The sequence below is a fragment of the Mirounga leonina genome, unplaced genomic scaffold (assembly GCF_011800145.1).
Source record: "Mirounga leonina isolate KUSES-001 unplaced genomic scaffold, KU_Mleo_1.0 Mir_101664, whole genome shotgun sequence".
In the NCBI taxonomy this organism is placed as follows: domain Eukaryota; kingdom Metazoa; phylum Chordata; class Mammalia; order Carnivora; family Phocidae; genus Mirounga; species Mirounga leonina.
The window spans coordinates 2646324-2663577 of NW_023270175.1; the positions used below are offsets into that span (position 1 = coordinate 2646324).

At 40.9% G+C, this 17254-nt stretch overlaps 1 protein-coding gene across 1 annotated transcript in view; it reads right to left on the reverse strand.

Moving 5' to 3' along the window:
* Positions 1-9948: 9948 nt before the first annotated feature.
* Positions 9949-17254, reverse strand: part of GUCY2F (guanylate cyclase 2F, retinal) — an 87273-nt gene continuing 79967 nt past the window's right edge. Inside the window, exons 16-18 of the mRNA XM_035005986.1 lie at positions 16207-16301; positions 10122-10210; positions 9949-10036 (exon numbers count right to left, since the gene is read on the reverse strand). Coding sequence (XP_034861877.1) covers positions 9949-10036; positions 10122-10210; positions 16207-16301 — 272 coding nt within the window. The remainder of the gene's footprint in view (positions 10037-10121; positions 10211-16206; positions 16302-17254) is intronic.

Here is a 17254-nt window from a genome sequence, read left to right on the forward strand (position 1 = left end):
TGGTTTTTCCCAGTAGCTAACCATCAAAGCCCTCCCTGAGGCTTAGGCCCTGGTGAGATGCAGTCTGATGGCAATAATACTATCCCTCATCCCTGACATTTGGTTAGAAATTTTAACTTTCTCCAGTGCTTTGACATCAATTTTCTCTTCTTCCATCTTCACGGCATCCCTATGAGGTAGGTAGGACCAGAATGCATATCTCTACTGTCCTTTGCCAGCAAGTAACTGGAAGAGACCACAAATCCTTAGACTCCTAATCTCTATTTTTTTTATATGTTCCTCCGATAATTCAACAAAAAATTGTCTGTGATCCAAAGGATAACTTGATACAGGAGATACTTGAGAGCAGATAAGGATCATGTTAACTGTCCATTCTTCTAGGTTTTCTGTGCCAGGTTTCTATATTAAGCCAGATCAACAGAAAGCAATTTACCTTAACCATAATATCTAGCTTTTTAAGGGAAAAAGACTCCTACTGGCTTAAGATGTGACATTTTACAGCCGTTTTTTTTTTTTTTTTTAGGGGGAAGCAAAGACATTTCCACTTGAAGATTATATCTGTATCTTTTGTAAAACCACATTGTCCATTATAATAAACACTACTTATTATATAAGGAATGACATGATAAATTCCTCCTAGAATTCAGTGGCAGGGGAAAAAGTCTGTCTAGGCAGATGAACTCATAGTCATTTTACTTTTTTACTTGACAGAGAACGATGTGACTCAATTTTGTTGTTTTCCTCCCTTTCTACCTTAACTGCCAAGAAAGTCAAGAGTAAAATTTAGTGGTCAAAAACAGTGATTTATCATGAGGCTATCTAAAGCTTCTAATTCTGCCTCTCATTACTACTTGTCTGCTTTTAATTTGAATTGATCTGTTTTCATGTGTTCTTAACATTTGAATACTGCTTTAGTCTATTTTAAGGAGGCATGTTAGAAAATCAAGAACCAAAGACTCAAGTGAGAAGGAATATCAAAAGACCATTTATCCCAATCCTTCATACAATGCTAGAAATATCATCTACTCTTCCTCATGACCATTCAGCCTCTGTCTGAATACTCCCAACAACAGAGAGCTCACTGGGCTCCTGGGTGGCTCAGTTGGTTAAGCGACTGCCTTCGGCTCATGTCATGATCCCGGAGTCCTGGGATCGAGTCCCGCATCGGGCTCCCTGCTCAGCGGGGAGTCTGCTTCTCCCTCTGACCCTCTCCCCTCTCATGCTGTTTCTCTCTTGCTCACTCTCTAATAAATAAATAAATAAATAAATAAAATATTTTTTTAAATAAATAAATAAATAAATAAATAAATAAATAAATAAATAAACTCCAGAGAGCTCACTATCTTTGAGACCCGTACATTCCTTTTTGGACATTTCTGATTACTAGAAAGTTTTTCCTTATGTTGACCTTTTGCCTCCAGCTTCCATCACTTGATTCAGATTCTATCTCTTGAGGCCCCATAAAACAAAGCAAAACCCTGCTCCCCATCTTATTTTTTCACATATATCAAGAGAGCTATCATGGCCCCCCTTAGTCCTTTAGTCTCTACCTCTCTTGGCTAAATATTATAATTCCTAAAATTGGTTCCCCTCAATGTTTCAAGGGAAAACCGTAGTAAACAATAACTGGATTCTTTTCAATGCATGAATCATCAAAAACACAAGAAATAACAAGTGTTGGTGAAGATGTGAAGAATAAGGAACTCATGGACTACTGGTGAGGATGCAAATTGATGCAGTCACTGTGGAAAACAGTATGGAGGTTCCTCACAAAAATTAAAAAATAGAATTCAGTGCATGAATGGGGAACATTTTTGCTATCAAAGGTTAGTAACCATCAAGAAAAAATAGCTAACCAACAGTGGTATAATAAAAATGTGACTTAATTTATCTCTGGAATTTTATGAGGGGAATATGAAAACACTACTGCTTTTCAGGTTAGAAGGAATATATTTAACCTCAACTTAATAAACATGACAAATACAAAATATACTTTTAAAATAATAGTTAACTAAATTGTATAAATATATCATTTTACATATCTAGAAATAGAGATAGAAAAGGGTAATAGGAGATAAACAGCTGTACAGGAAGAAAAACATGAAAGTAAAAAGGGAAAAGAGATAAAAATGCGCAAAGTACACAGAGAGGCATAGAAACATTCATTTATTTATTTAGCAAATATTTATTGAGTGCCTTTTATATGTGTCAGGCACTGTGCAGAGTACGAAGATGACTCAAACATGATTCCTGTCCTCAAGAGGCTGTAACATTTACTATTTTCTCTAGATCAGAATATAAGAGAGACAAGTACACAAACAGCTATATAGAACAAGTAAGTATTATATAAACATTAAAGAAGTATAGGTAAAATTATTATAGAAATTCAGAAATAGTGACATAATCACTACAGAGAAAAGGAAGGCTTTATGGAGGAAGTAATATTTGACTAGACTTTCAAGGATGGGTTGAATTCAGGCCTGTGGTGGTGGGAAGCAGGGGAGAAATTTTAGATAGAAGGAAAAGCATGAATAAAGGCATGGAATCAGAAAAGGTCAGGGGAAAGAGCAAGTAATAGGTTTGGGCTACAGCATTAACTGTAAGAGGAAGGATAGAGAAAGTTAGATTGGAACTTCACTAAGGAATTTATAAAAATGTACAAACAGTAAAATTTTTGGAACAAGACCTGAACTTTAATCCCAGGAAAGTACACTGAAATACAGACAGAGGTACACACAGAGGGAAAAAGTTACTTCTCTGGAGTAACATAACCACCTTATGACACTCTTTTGGAATACTATCATTATAAACCATGAAAGTAATACTGTATTTTCAAATTATAGGCATAAATGAGGATATTCCATGTTAATGTTTGTCCTGTGGGACAGTAAGTAACTAAGTCAACCCAAATCTGACAATGGGGCAGGTTCTACAGACTCACAACTATCCCAACGAATTTACTCTGACTTTAGGTTGCTCCTGGCCCAAGAAGGAATACCCAAAAGAATAATCCTGTCTTGCTTCTTAACCACACTGCCACTTGTAAAGAACATAGCTCCATCAGCTAGCCCCCTAGAGGGCTCCCAGCAATTGCATTGCTTTTCCTTTGATCTCTCACTCCAGGAAGGCATGGTCATGAGAGGTTCACCTGGGACTATTCCCCATGATGGGCTCAATCACCCCTGAAGCAGCTGAAGTCAGTGAGCACAGGAGCTAAGTCCCTCTTTGGCTAGCCTATACTCACTGGGTACACAACTATGCCCACAACTCAGATTTCATGGTTCTGGAGGATAAAGGTTGTGTCAAAAATAGTAATCTGAATTAGTTCTTATCTTGCTTTGAAGTTCGTGGGCTTAGTTCTCCTCCGACATCCCTCACTATATACTAGAGCTATTATTTGGATGATGGGCACAGTGAAAATATTCCTAAGATGTCCTCTGAAGTCAGGCCCCCTCTCAGATATTTTTGAGGCTAATTCTGTAAATGGGACTAAGGCCATGTACTATAAACTACAAGTGAATCCATAGGGTTGGGAAGAATTGGAGGTTTGCTTTCCATACACTTGGGACAAATCAACTTAGGAATATTTATGGCTATGGATAAGATCCTGTCTGCATGGTAGAGGTGATTTAGGAATCTGCAATCTTTTCTCTCTCTCTCTCTCTGGACTGTTATGTCAGTACAGTCACCTAGCTCAAAACACTCTCAACCAAAGTATTCCTGCCAAGCTTGTGCCCATATACATGGTTAGAGGTCTTATTCCAGGTTCTCTAAAAGAAGTGTTCCCAAGGTCAAGGGTTGTCCTTGATAACTGAGATCTGTTTTTGACCCTGGTAAGAGCAGTTCCTCTTCTACCAACTAGATGGTGACCATAAAAATATGACTTCTCTTCTCTGGACCCCAATATCCTTTTTCACATCTCAACAGGGTTGATGATCTCCAAGGCCCTTCCAACTCTATGATTCTATGTGCATATTTATCTGCTTGGAGTTAGGTCACCTTTGAAAAATTCTTAATGGCTCCTGGAGCCACTCTAATTTGCAGTAAGCCAAAGTGAGAATATAGATTAATGGTCACCTCTATTCTCAGTGCCTCCTTGAAAAAGATCCACTATTGCTTGCCTACAGCAAATTCAAATGGGAAAAGAGGTGAGATAGCAGGGTTTTTACAAACAACTCCAGAGAAACCCAAGCAACACACAAACAACAAATATATCATGTATTTTTTAAGGTAACTTGTGTTTGTGTCTGTGGTCTACCCATCAATTATCTTGACCTGAAAAGATGGCACGGACCAGAAAAGGGGTAAGAGAGAGAGTTTCCACTATTTTAATGGGCTAGAAGCAACCAACCAGATGGAAAATGTGCTTGATTAGGTCAACCAGCTTTAACTGGAGAACAGGTTAAAATAAAATGGTCAATCTACTGTGGCCTTTCATCTCATTAATACTTACTTGATTCAACTAAGTTTTTAAGTTACATCCAATTGTCTGATGTCACATAGACGTGACCACCCCGTGCATGAAGTATTACTATTTGGCTGTTTGCCACCTCCCACTCCTTGCAAGTTGATTCCACTTGGATTAAGGATAAGAATGTGATGAGATGAGTAGATTGGTAATAAAGCTGTTTATACTAAGTCTAAGACAAGGTAGACAGAATGGGAGTCCTTGGAACAACACTTTTCGGTAGAGTATCTTTATGTAGCAAACCGAGTTAGAGCTCTCTGATGAGGTATAGCCATCTGCTCTTTCCTCCTGCTTAGCTATGCCAAGAGAAATAAGGAACGAGTGGATCACTGAGAGCTGTCCACATTCTAAGCAGATTCAGCCTCTACCACCAAAAACATGAGTAACGTGGCGAGCAATAAAATGAAAGTAAAACGGGCTAATTTGAGAATCAGCTGACTTAAGGTATTATTTGGCTGAGTGGGTGTTTTAATAACATGCAATAATGTATGAAGTGAGCCCAAACAAGGATAAAATAGAATAAAGGATCTAAAAGGAATCTGAGCAATTTAAATTTCCTATAAACCTTTCTGTGTTTTCTCAATTTTCTATAACGAACCTGCATTGCCATTGAGATCAGTAAGAAAAAAATCTAAAGGACTTAAATGATGTCCCATGGGATGACCATTTTGTAAAGTTACATTGTAAAGTACAGTAAAACCTCAAATAAGCAGAACCTAACTTGCAATTCATTAGCATTTGGCTTTCTTTTTCTAATAATCTATTTTGAGAAGAGACAAATCACAGGGAAACACGCAGATATAAGAGAGGTGATGAAACAAATTCAAATCTGTTTGAAAACATTATTCAAATTGTTTTCTAAATATTTTGTTTTGTACAAGGAATATAAGCTACAAAAGAACTGTGATAAAAAATCATTTTGGTCCCTCTTAACCACCAACTCAAGACACTGCACTAGCAACAGGTGAAGAGAGAAATAATCAGTTGTATATAAGAAGTAGGCTTTACCCCACGATGGTTCACGGGAGTAGAGAGTGTTTTTCTTCTCCACAGATAATTAAAATGCTAAGCAAATTAAAGAGAGCTTAGTTTTGGTCAATGCAGAAGGCCTTAATGAAAAAGAATACAAGAAAGAATAGACTGGTTTTAGATAGGGGTTCATGACAGAATCAAGCAAAGGAAGACGTGATCATGCACAAGACAGAATCAGTAGGCTATAAAAAGTGGATTTGGTTGACATGCTGGACTTGAGAAATACCAAAGAGGGAAATAAGGGATAGGATCAGACACAGAGCTAATGGATCCTCCTCAGTGGGTCTTGTTGCTCAATATTTTGCAGGCCTAGCCCTGGGGCTATAGTTCCTGCACTAAAGGACTGGACTAGGTTTGGGAGAATCCTGATCCATGAAGCCTATAGCTGCAGCCCCATCCCCCTCCCTTGCCCTCAATGATCCTTCCAATTCATAATAGAGGGCAGCGCCTACCTCCTCTAGGAGAAGTGAAAGCCTCTGTTTTGAGTTGGTATCTTTCTTGGAAACTTCCCTTAGCCCTTGCCTCTCTAGAATTCTTTTTTTTTTTTTTTTTTTTTTTTTTTGCCTCTATAGAATTCTTAAAAGCTCAGCTTTTGACTGAGACCTAGCCACAAGTAGAGGATGATATTTCATGTCTCCTTCTCCTCTGCCATGTCTAGAAAAAGGAATTAGAAACTCTGATCAAGGAAGCTGAAAGGCAACGTCAGCCTCTTCTGCATCCTCTTGAACAGCTTTAGCATAGTAAATAGACTACCTGAGGCTGAGAGAGGTTAAGCTTCTGTGAAGAGTCCGAGGGTGTTTGTGTTTTGACTGAAAGTGGAGGGGAAACTGCCAGGAAGAGCTTTTGACTTTAAGCTTAGATTCAGGGTGAGTTGATAATGGAAAAATTAAATATGAGTGAGAAAGGTATCAAATTATACACTAGGTATTTCTTTTTTAAAAAAGGCTTGTTCTAAAAGAATTAACTGCTTTACTGGCTGATATGTTTGGGTTCAGCTGTTTTAATAAAGAGATTATTTTTTATAATAAAAGGGAGGAAAACCTTGCTTAACTATTTTAAACATGCCTGTGACTTAAGTCTTATTGCTTTGGTCCATGTGACTGTGGCAAGCCACTGCCAATAACCCCTTGAAAGTAGAATCTGGAAAACTAAAAGCACAAAGTAAAAACAAATGTTCAAAGGGATTTATTTTAGGGGCCAGGGTAGGGGCTTGAAAGGCAGAGTGGGCAGGAGAAGGGAGAAAAAGAATAAAACCTAAAGGGAATTGCTCAATTCAATCCACTACTTCTGTATCTTTTACCCTGACAATATCTCTTACATCTCTTCCGTCATGTTCAGAATTTATAACCCTGAGGCCCAGTGAGCTACTCACCTATCTAGCGAGGACAATTCAATTATGTTGCTTAGATTCTCCTTACTTAGACAGGAAAAGAGACCATGACAGTTGTGGAAAGATTTTGAATAATAAGCAATAAGAAAACAAAGGAACTTCTTAGCCTTCAATTATCCAAACAACACAATTAACCAGACTCTTCTCCTCCCCCCTATTCCCTATGCATTCCAGTCAACTGAGGTCACAGTGGACTGGGATTCAGATGTATGTTTGCTGGAAGTTTTTTTCCCTGGCACTAATCTCATAGTATCTGAGTTATAAATTATACTCATTAAATACTTTCTAGAGATTCAAACGAAATGAAAAAGAAAACAAAGCGCCTCCTACTTTTTCTGTGAAAATAGAGACCTTCTTATCTTAGTCCAAGTTGGGCCTGTTATTTTGGAATGACTAAATTTGGAGGTGGTTCTCTACCCTTCCTTAGGGTTCACATCCACTGCAGTTTACATTCAAATGGCCTTTTTGGTGATAGCTGTGTAAAGAACAAAAGTTATGAAAGTTACTTCCCAGGGGCCCCCTTACACTGGAATTAGGCTCGAATAACCCCGCAGACTGGTCATCCTCAGAGGTATAGTCATTCACTAATTTCTTGCCCAAACAGAACAATTTGTTGAACTGGAGTGAGCTTTTCCATTGCCTCATCAATAGAAGATTCCAATCTCACAGCCATTCACTCTTGGGGGGGGTGGGGAGAAAGAGAACAGAGTAAGTATACCTTCTCCATCCTAGGCCTTTCACAGGATTTTAATATGAATGACTCCAAGCCACACAATGCCACTCTACATGAAAAGCTTGCAAATTGCTAAACTTTCCTGGATCACTGAACAAATAAACATTATATTTGTCAGGTTTGCATTAGATGTTGCTATTTATAAGGGTTTTTACAAATTTAAGAAAAAAGGGGGCATGTTAATATATAAGTAATCCTCAACTTACTAATGAGATGTGTCCTAAACATTTATAAGTCAATGATTCGGAACTTGGAATGCCTTGCTCCATAGAAACTGTGTTATATATATGTAGTGGTCAGGTTTCTAGGCCAGTCCACAAAGGCTGATTTAACCCACATGGAGCAGTTATATTAGAGCTCTGGCAGAGGTCCTAGGTCCTGAGAGCAGAAGGAAAAGCATGCTTTCTTCCCATTCTTTGTGTCCAAAGAAAACCCAGAGCAAAGGTTTAAAAGTGGGGGAATCTATAAACTGACTTTCCCACTCCCATACTTGTTTTCACCCTTCTCCCATCTCCCAGGGATCCATTGCTCTTGTGTTGTCTGAAGACCTCCACTATGACCTTCGATTCTCCATAACTGCCAAACTTCCTCATTTCTCCTGGTCCCAACCAAAATGAAATTTCCAGGTGCTCCTGAACATCTAGCTCAGTTCACCTTCACTCTGATATGAGAAATTAATCACCCCTTACTCTCCAAAAGGTATATCTATGATTGAAAGGCTCATCAACCCCAAATAGCCCAGTTGGTGAAATTCTAGGGCAAGTAACTAGATGAAGTGATAACCTTTAGAAAGGTTTGAAAAGTGGTAGATATTTGGGGACATGAGGAAGGAGCTACTAGGGAGACAGCAGGGCCCTGCTTGAGAGGCAGCCACAACAGTCAGTTCACCAAAGCTGTGCCCCTTTCACAGCATCTTTCTTTCCTCCCGGTCTGACCCCAGAGTACACAACCAGTGATGATGAGTCAGCTGCAGTGTCTTCTATAAGCTCCAACACATTCTTAGGAACGGATAGGTTCTTGCACAGTGCCTACAATGCCTAGGCCACCCCACCAAAGGGAAAACCCTTCAAGAGCTTCCAAGACCTTTCTTGCTGTGAGAGAAAGAGAGACAGAGAGAGACGGACTGTGTGTCTATGTGTGTCTGTGTGTTTCCTTCCCCATGGGAAAAAACGCTCCTGGAAATTAGATGAATGTGTGTCCCAGCTGCTTAATCTGCTTGTATTGACCAATAGGAAAAAAACAGAGCTAGGCCCCAGGTGGAAGGATGGCAGAGGATGGTAAAGGGGGCTTCAGGGGAGACACATGTTCAGTACTGAAGCCTTTCTGAAGCATAAATAGTATGATTTACAGAGGGTACCTGTGATAGCTGCAGAAATGAAGATACCCTGGTTTTCCTTAGGAAAGAACCAGTCATAGAGAGCTGACAAAGTTAAACAGAGGTTAATGGGAAAACAGGAAGTATGTGGATGCGTTTGGTAGTTGCTGCTAGAATTGTGATTATTCTGAAACAAGGGAGCAGGAGTGTGTGGAGATGCCTTAATGTTTACTTCAGAATCTTGTGATTTCTAAGTATATGTAGAGGGAGCTATAGGCCTTAGGGTCAAAGTCTCCATAAAAGAGAAAATAAGAAAGCAAGATAGAGAAGAGATGCTGAGAGGAGCCCCAGAAAGCAATGGATTCCTCAGAGATAAATATATGGGGAGAATTCTTGATAATTAGGCTGTTGTTGCTGCTTCAGAATCATACCATTCTAGTAGGAGTAGGAGCAATGGGGGAAATTGTCCTGAATTCAAGCCAGGCAGTCAAGGAGTAAACAGTCTTATTTTGGTTGGCAATGCCAACCTCAGAAGGGATCAAGCAGTGCCTCCAGAGGAAATGACATAATATCCCCTCAAAGATGGTCTTGCCAATGGATCCTGGGAAAAGGGGGTCATCATAATATTGCTGTATTGCTTAGATAGATGTGAATCTCCAAAGATGTGAAGTGGCTCATCATGTGGTCCAGGTTCTTGACAATGAAACAGACAGGTGCTCCTGTCTGATAACTAGATGACATGGCCAGCCTTGTTAACATTCAAATGTGTTATCAGTGCAGGAGGCAAGGGTCTCTCAGGCCAGGGTAGCTGACCTCCCTCAGATGCAGCTCGCTCTGCAACTGGCCTCCCCACAAGGTTTTTGCTCAACTCAGTGGAGCTTGGAAATTCACCAACTTCATCACACTCTGCCAATAGAGCGTAGGCTGAGACTGGCACCCATTGCCAAAGGGAGCCCCAGCTTTGAAAATTTGGCAAACTCCTGTGCTCTGTTTTCCTGCTGGCCATTACCTTATGGCTTGTTTCTCACCAGCTGCCTTTCTGCTTTTCTTCTTTGGAAGGCTGCAATCTCCACTGGTTGTAAGCCATGGCCCACTTGCCTGTGGGGCAGGAGAGACACAAAAATAGTGAAGACAGTGGAGCAGACTAGGGCATAGGAAGACTCTAAGTGTGAACTCTACTTACCCATCTTTGCCCTCTGGTGGGGGCTGAGGAAGGGACTTCGTGAAGCCTTTTTTTCCAACCAGCCAGAAGGTCTCTTCTGTGCCTTTGCCCTTATTATAGAAAATACAGAAAATCTTAAATGTGCTATAACCAATTTTCCCAAAGATGTGCTTCTGATCAATGGGGTATAAGCATTCAGTCTGGCTCAGAAATTGCCTCTGCTTTTCCCTTATCACCACTCCCTGGAGTCTTCCTTCCTACACAGCTTCCTTGCTATATATACCTGTGCCTCAGGCAAGCTCCATAAGCTGACACAGCAGGCAGATGAAAAGTGAACACCATTTGGGGGAACCTGGGTGGCTCAGTCAGTTAAGTGTCCAACTCTTGATTTTGGCTTAGGTCATGATCTCAGGGTCATGAGATCAAGCCCTGCCTTGGGCTCCACGCTGAGCATGGAGCCTGCTTAAGATTCTCTCTTTCCCCTCTCCCTCCGCCTCTCCACCCTCTCTAAAAAAAAAAAGAAAGAAAAAGAAAAGTGAACACCATTTGAAGCTGTCATCCAGATGTTTTGTCTACCCACTGCCACGCAGCTCCATCGTTGGGAACATGTTGTTGTTTGGCTTCATAGTAACCAAACATCTGGATGCTGAATTCAAGATTTTGTTTGTCATTTTTGCCCTGATCTTTTGGCCTTAGGCATCCCATTGTCTTTCCTGTCTAGAGTAGATACATTCAGAGTCTACCTCCCCCAAATACTCACCATCCAAAGGCTCTCACAAAACCCAAAAATTGGAATAGTAATGGAAAGCAAGCTGTGCAGGCCAGGGCATCCTGGCTGCTTAGAGAGGTCTACATTTCTGCAGTGTTCTTTTCTTCCTGCCAAGGGATTCTTACAGGTAGAGAGAGACCCCAGGGAGGCCTCCATCTACAGCCCAGTTCCTTGGTTGTCAAGAACCATGGGTATGAGAAGAGAAAGGGAGTGTAAACTCCAGCTGGTCACCCCAGAGCCTAAGTGATGACCTCAGAGGAGCCAAGTTTTCTGTCTCTGCTTTGCCCTCCCCTTTTTCTAATAAACCCTCCTCTCAATGTGTTTCACTCTCCTCCTTTCAACTGTCTTTCATCTGTTCTTTCATTTCCTCCAATCCATAAGGAAAAAAAAATGTGTTTACTAAGACTGAAAAAAGTAATGGGATGTGTTTCCAACTCATTAATCTGAAATATGGTCTCACTCTTGGCTGATCTCATTTGGAACAGTTCTAAATTGTTTAACTTAGAAATTCCAATTAGGTTGTCCCCCCTTTAAATATCAAATCCATTGTTCTCTATTTTACATCACATATATTCTTCCCTTAACAACAATGACAACAACCATAATAATAATAATAATAAGCACATTTAATGGAAGACTCTCAAATCATTTTGCAGATACTTGGTTCAAGGCTCGGAACAAGCCCACTATAGGCAAGTAGGAAGAAGTGAACAACTTTAAAATATACTCATATCCCTCATTCTTACATTTATTCTACCCTCGCTGTACCAGGTGTGGAAAAACAGAAATGGCTCTGTCCTTCAGGAACTCACAGTGCAGTTAAATAAAAACACTGTCAAGCCATGCTTTGGGCTCTAAATACAAGCCCAAATCTTCTGCCTCCTAAGCTCTTTTCCTCACAGTACCTAGTGCAGTGTCTCATACAGAACAGTTGCTCAGTAGATAGACTGTTCCATTCACTGGAAAACTCAACCCTTGAGCACTTGGAATACTCAGGTGTCAGTGGACCTCACTTTGCTAAAACATACTCTTAAAGGTCCAACTTGAGGATCCCAACCCCCAGGCACATTTGGCTGTTTGTCTTGAGATCTAGAGGCTATCAGGATAGTGTGCCAATCCCCAAGGGAGATTTGTGGATGCCAGGATTGTCCAGATATTTGGGTGAGTCCTGGGACACACACTGGTATGCCAGAACTAATGGTTGCAAAAGAGAATGGGAGTGTTATGGACTCAGGCAAGCTTCCAAATCAAAGAGTATGCAGGGGAGCCCCAGGGGCTCTCTGAGGTTTTGGAGCCCATCCAGGAGAATTCTTAGAATCCTAGCTCTCTGTTTACCCACCCTATTTCCAAAATTCTGCAGAAGAGAGAGAAAGGGAGGGAACAAGCTGCAACAACTAAAATCTAAAGCACACCCTTGACTTGTTATCAATCCCTAGGCAGTCCCAGAGACAACCCCCCCCACCACCACCAAATAATAGCATCTTCCTTTGGCCTGACACTTTTAAGACACTTTGGCATCTCCTGTCTTTTTTAATTCTCACAAAAACTCTGGAAGGTGCGTTTATTATTAACGTCATTCTGCAAATAGGGACACTGAGTTTCATGGAAATTAAATGACTTGTCAATAAGCAGGCATAGCTGGAACTTGAACCCAATTTTACTGAACTCCAAGTTTTATTTATTTTCTTTTTACTACGACTTAGCTATTTTTATTGAGGTATAACTGACATACAGCATTATATTAGTTTCAGCTGTATAATATAATGATTTGATATGTATATATATTGTAAAATGCTCATCATAATAAGTCTAGTTAACATCTTAGACTCCAAATTTTAAATGCTCTTCCTTCTATACCACATAATTTTTCCAACACACTGGAGTCAAGGGACAGGTCTAGAGGCCAAAAAGCAACTGTTGGGAATTTTATAGTTTGTGATTAATGAGCTTCCTGATAATCACAGGTCAGAAGAGGACTCTATGTGAAGAAATGGAAGCACAGAGAGGATAAAGTTACTTGTCCAATGTCACACATTGAGTCATTGATGGGACGAGAATTACAGACCAGACCTTCTGACCTTCATGACTCTGCCAATACAACCTCATTACTTCTTTTTATTCTTAGAGAGGTAGGTGGGGAGGGGCAGGAGGAGAGGGAGAGAGAGAGAGAGAGAAAATCTTAAGCAGGCTCCATGCCCAGCACAGAGACTGATGCAGGGCTCCATCTCACAACCCCGAGATCATGACCTGAGCCAAAATCAAGAGTCAGACGCTTAACCAACTGAGCCACCCAGGTGCCCCCAACCTCATTACTTCTTAGCTCAATTGCTGGTATGTGTGTGTGTGTGCACATGTGTGTGCACCTGCTTACTCATGTGCAAACTTGTGTATGTGAGTGTTGGGAGTTGACAATAGGGGTGGAAGAGGTTGGGGAAAAAAGAGAAATCACAAATAAAACAGGACTACTGCTTAGGGGCCTGAGAATCAAATACTATTTAGCCCCAGAATTCAGAGACAAGGTCACAAGTGTCCACCTCTGGCAAGGACATAAACTGGCTGAGAACAACCATTTAGGAAAGTCTTCTCAGAATGTAAATCTACCTAAGAGGCCCTAGTAAATACAACTGATAAGCCTCAAAATATACAAAGTTTCAGCAAGAAGCTTCGAACTTGTCAGTAAAACAGTAACTAAAATAGGATTCATGTAAGAAAAGAGGTAATAAGATGACTTATCACCAGGTCATTAGGAGAGCAATATTGAAAAGGGCAGAATTGGCCAGTTAAGCACTGATGATTTGTTGCCAGTAGAGTACAAAAGGGGGTTGGAGTGGGCAGGACAACTCCCCAGAGAGGCTGAGCTTGTCATCTCTAATGAGTCCTCCCCCAATCTACCTCAGCTTCCTCAGTTTGATGTCTTTCTTTGTAAACCCCACCCACCTAATTACTCAACTGCACTATGTTTTCTCTCACCCAACCCAATCCACACTTTTTTTTTTTTAAAGATTTTATTTATTTATTTGAGACAGAGAGAATGAAAGACAGAGAGCATGAGAGGAAGGAGGGTCAGAGGGAGAAGCAGACTCCCCGCCGAGCAGGGAGCCCAATGCGGGACTCGATCCCGGGGCTCCAGGATCATGACCTGAGCTGAAGGCAGTCGCTTAACCGACTGAGCCACCCAGGCGCCCCCAATCCACACTTTTGATTCCCACTAGGGGAAACAACTTAAAGTGTCATCACCCCAATGAAGGAGATGGAATGGGAAAAGAGTGTTGTTACTGGATGTAATCCTTGAGCCCAAGAGAAGAGGCTCTGATGAAGGAATTTCAAATATCAGCCAGCTTGAAGGAGAGGATGTTTTCAACCATCGTCTTGGCCATCACACCTGGCAGGCTATCAAATGTGGTCCTTCTGACCCATGTACTAAAGCGATTCTTGCTTTCCAACAACACAGAGTGAATGAGGGATGGAAATGTTGAATCAGAATTTCTGAAGTGTACTGGTGATATGGTCTTATTGGGGATATATTGCATGCCCCCAAAGAACAAGGAATCTCCTGTCCCCCAGTCCTTACTATGTAATGTCCAATACCTGCCTCTGGTCAGGGGCAGGGGTACAGAGGCAGAAAGGATCTCCCATTTTCTCCCTTCCTTCTTTGGTACTTCTTATTCTCTTCTTCACATTGCCCCTTCCTTTCCCCTGGGGCCCCCTCTCTTCTCTCTCAGTATCTCCCTCTCCATCAGGAAGCCTCTACCACCTCAATAAGCATGGCCTGACATGGCCTTAGGGGAAGCCTCTCCCTGCTTCTTCCTCCAACTTGCTGTAGCAGGTTCCCAAATTCCCTGGGGTAAGGGAAATTGTGAAGCTGCAAAGGGCCCTTTTGAAGTAGTCCTGCTTTTGTACTCAAAACACCCAAAGATATAATGCTTCCTGACTGGAATGTGGGGGGCAATAAAAACCATGGGGTGGGGGCATATTTTCCTTTTCAGTTTCAAAAGTGTCACCTCTTTAGCTCTTCAGCTTTTAAATGATGGAATCTGTGCCCAGCAATACAGACAGGAAAGTGCCTCAGGAAATAAAGCCACCTTTGTCCTCCTCTGCTAAGAAATGTCAATATATAGAGGGATCACAAAAGCCTTGAGTGATGTGATTCACTGTTCAAGTAATTTTGCCACTCCTATCATCTCACTGAGTTCTCTGCAGAGGTGGGAAAGGAACCTCTGTCCCCTCATAAATGACTCATCCCATCTGCTAGAAGATATTAGGATCTATTGGAAGAGACAAACCAGAATTAGCCAGAAAAGTAACTGATCAACCAGAATCAAGCCTTCCAACCTTTAACTTGTGAAATCCTTTTACACATAAATTGCCACCATTTGAGGAAGGCTTGTTAATGACAGGAACAAATTGTGCATCACTCAGTACCTGGGTTTTGCTTTGCCCAAGCATAATCACTGAGAAAATAATTTTCATGCACAATGGTACCGTAGAAAGGATACTGAGTGGGAAGTCAGACTTCCTGGGTTTTGGCCTGATTCTGCCATCAATTGACTGCGTGACCCTTACCAAGTTACTTCACCTCTCTGGGCTTTGGTTTTTCGTCTAAAAATGAAGAAGTTAGATGATTAGCTCTCTAGAGTCTCTTACAAATGGGGAAGTCAGGGGCTCTGGGGTTATCCAGAGGAAGATGAAAAGAATCCAGTGGAGATGGCAAAAAAGAAAGAAAGAAAAGGGAAAATTATCCTAATCCTGAATCCTAGATCAAGGGATAGTCCTAGCAGAAAGAAAAGGTGCTACAAAATGTTTGTCTTTCACAGGAACTGACTTTATTCCTCCTGGTCCTTTGGGGAAGACATAAAGCCTCTCTGTAAATGGAAGGGGGTCAATGGTGTGGATGAAAAATTAGAAATGTGGCCACTGAGCAGGCAAATGGAAAACCCAAACTCACTAATACTTTAGTTTATTGAATCATGTCTGGAACTGCCAAAGAGTAAACAAAATGGAAGTTAGAAGATCTAAATAAATAATAGTGCAGCTCATTGAAAACCCAAATTCTGGGCAATCCTTTGAGAAAGATGCGGCTCATAGTCTGAAAAATTCAGAAGGAGTTCTAACAATCCTCCTCACTGTGGCCATATTTTAAGGAGAAGAAAATCAAAGCAAAAAGGAACAATCTCTTGGGAACCACAAATAGGGCTGGAAATTCTGCCCAAATTATAGCTCTAAGTCTCAGACATCCAGGTAAACTCTTTCAGCAGACCATGACCTCTCCAGAAGCAGGTGTGTCCAAGTGGTTTGATTTAAAAAAAAAACAAAAACAAAGACAAAAGGACATTATACCCTGAGCTCTGTCGTTCCTCGAAGCTCCACTTCATAGCCTTCACTCAGAGCTCGAAGAATTGTCACGGTGCTGTGACTGACATGAATGCGGTAAGCTGTGAAAGAAAGACAGACATGACTTTGGATCCTTCCAGGTAAAATCAATGAGAAAATATTAATATAATAAATGCCCCCCACTCCTAAATGAATAAGACCCTAAGAAAAGTCCCTGAGAGAGAGCTTCAGTTGGGGTTTCACAGGAGGAGGAATGGGGAGTGGTGGCCTTCCTCACCAGGCCCAAATAAGGTGTTAGTTATAGCACCTATCAGCCTCCTAGACACTATCTCAGATGAAAGGCCATGCAATAGAAAGGTGTTAATTTAACTCGATTGTGATTGAGAAACTGGCTGCCACTACTGTGCTCTCAGCTGAAATGGGACCTCCTCAGAGGGAAGTTAGGTTTCAGCAGCTTCTTCTACAGGCTGCTGCTAAAGCAGAGCTCCCAAGGTCTACCTATCCTACTTAAGAGACAACAGGGTGTCTTTTTACATAGACATCCATACAACTATCTTCCAATATTGCTGCACTTAAAATAGAACGTCAATAAAAAATGTCCCAAGACCTCGGTCAACATTCTGTGGCAACTGTACATTTATAGCTTTCCTTTGGGTGGATGCATCTAGATACACACACGAATGTGTTATTTTCCAACTAGTGAGCCCAACCTGGGATAAGAGTGTTACATGGAGAACTACGACTAAAAATTTTATGTAGAAACTAAGTGTAATTCTTTGGTGAAGAACAATCATTTATTATTAACTCAGGCAGAATCCTTGACTTTCTTGAAAACGGTTATCCTATGAAGTAAGACCTGTTCAAGTTGAGTCTTAAATAAAAGTCCAAGACTTATTCCCACACACTTGAGAAAATAATTCTTTTAGAAGCTGAGAATAATCTAAGTAGGAAGGCATAGGCTGGAAAGAACTGCAAGAAATTTCTGCTATGTGTTCTTATAATACTTTCACATAATAACATAATAACTTTCCTTCCAGCTCAGTACTGTTGTTTG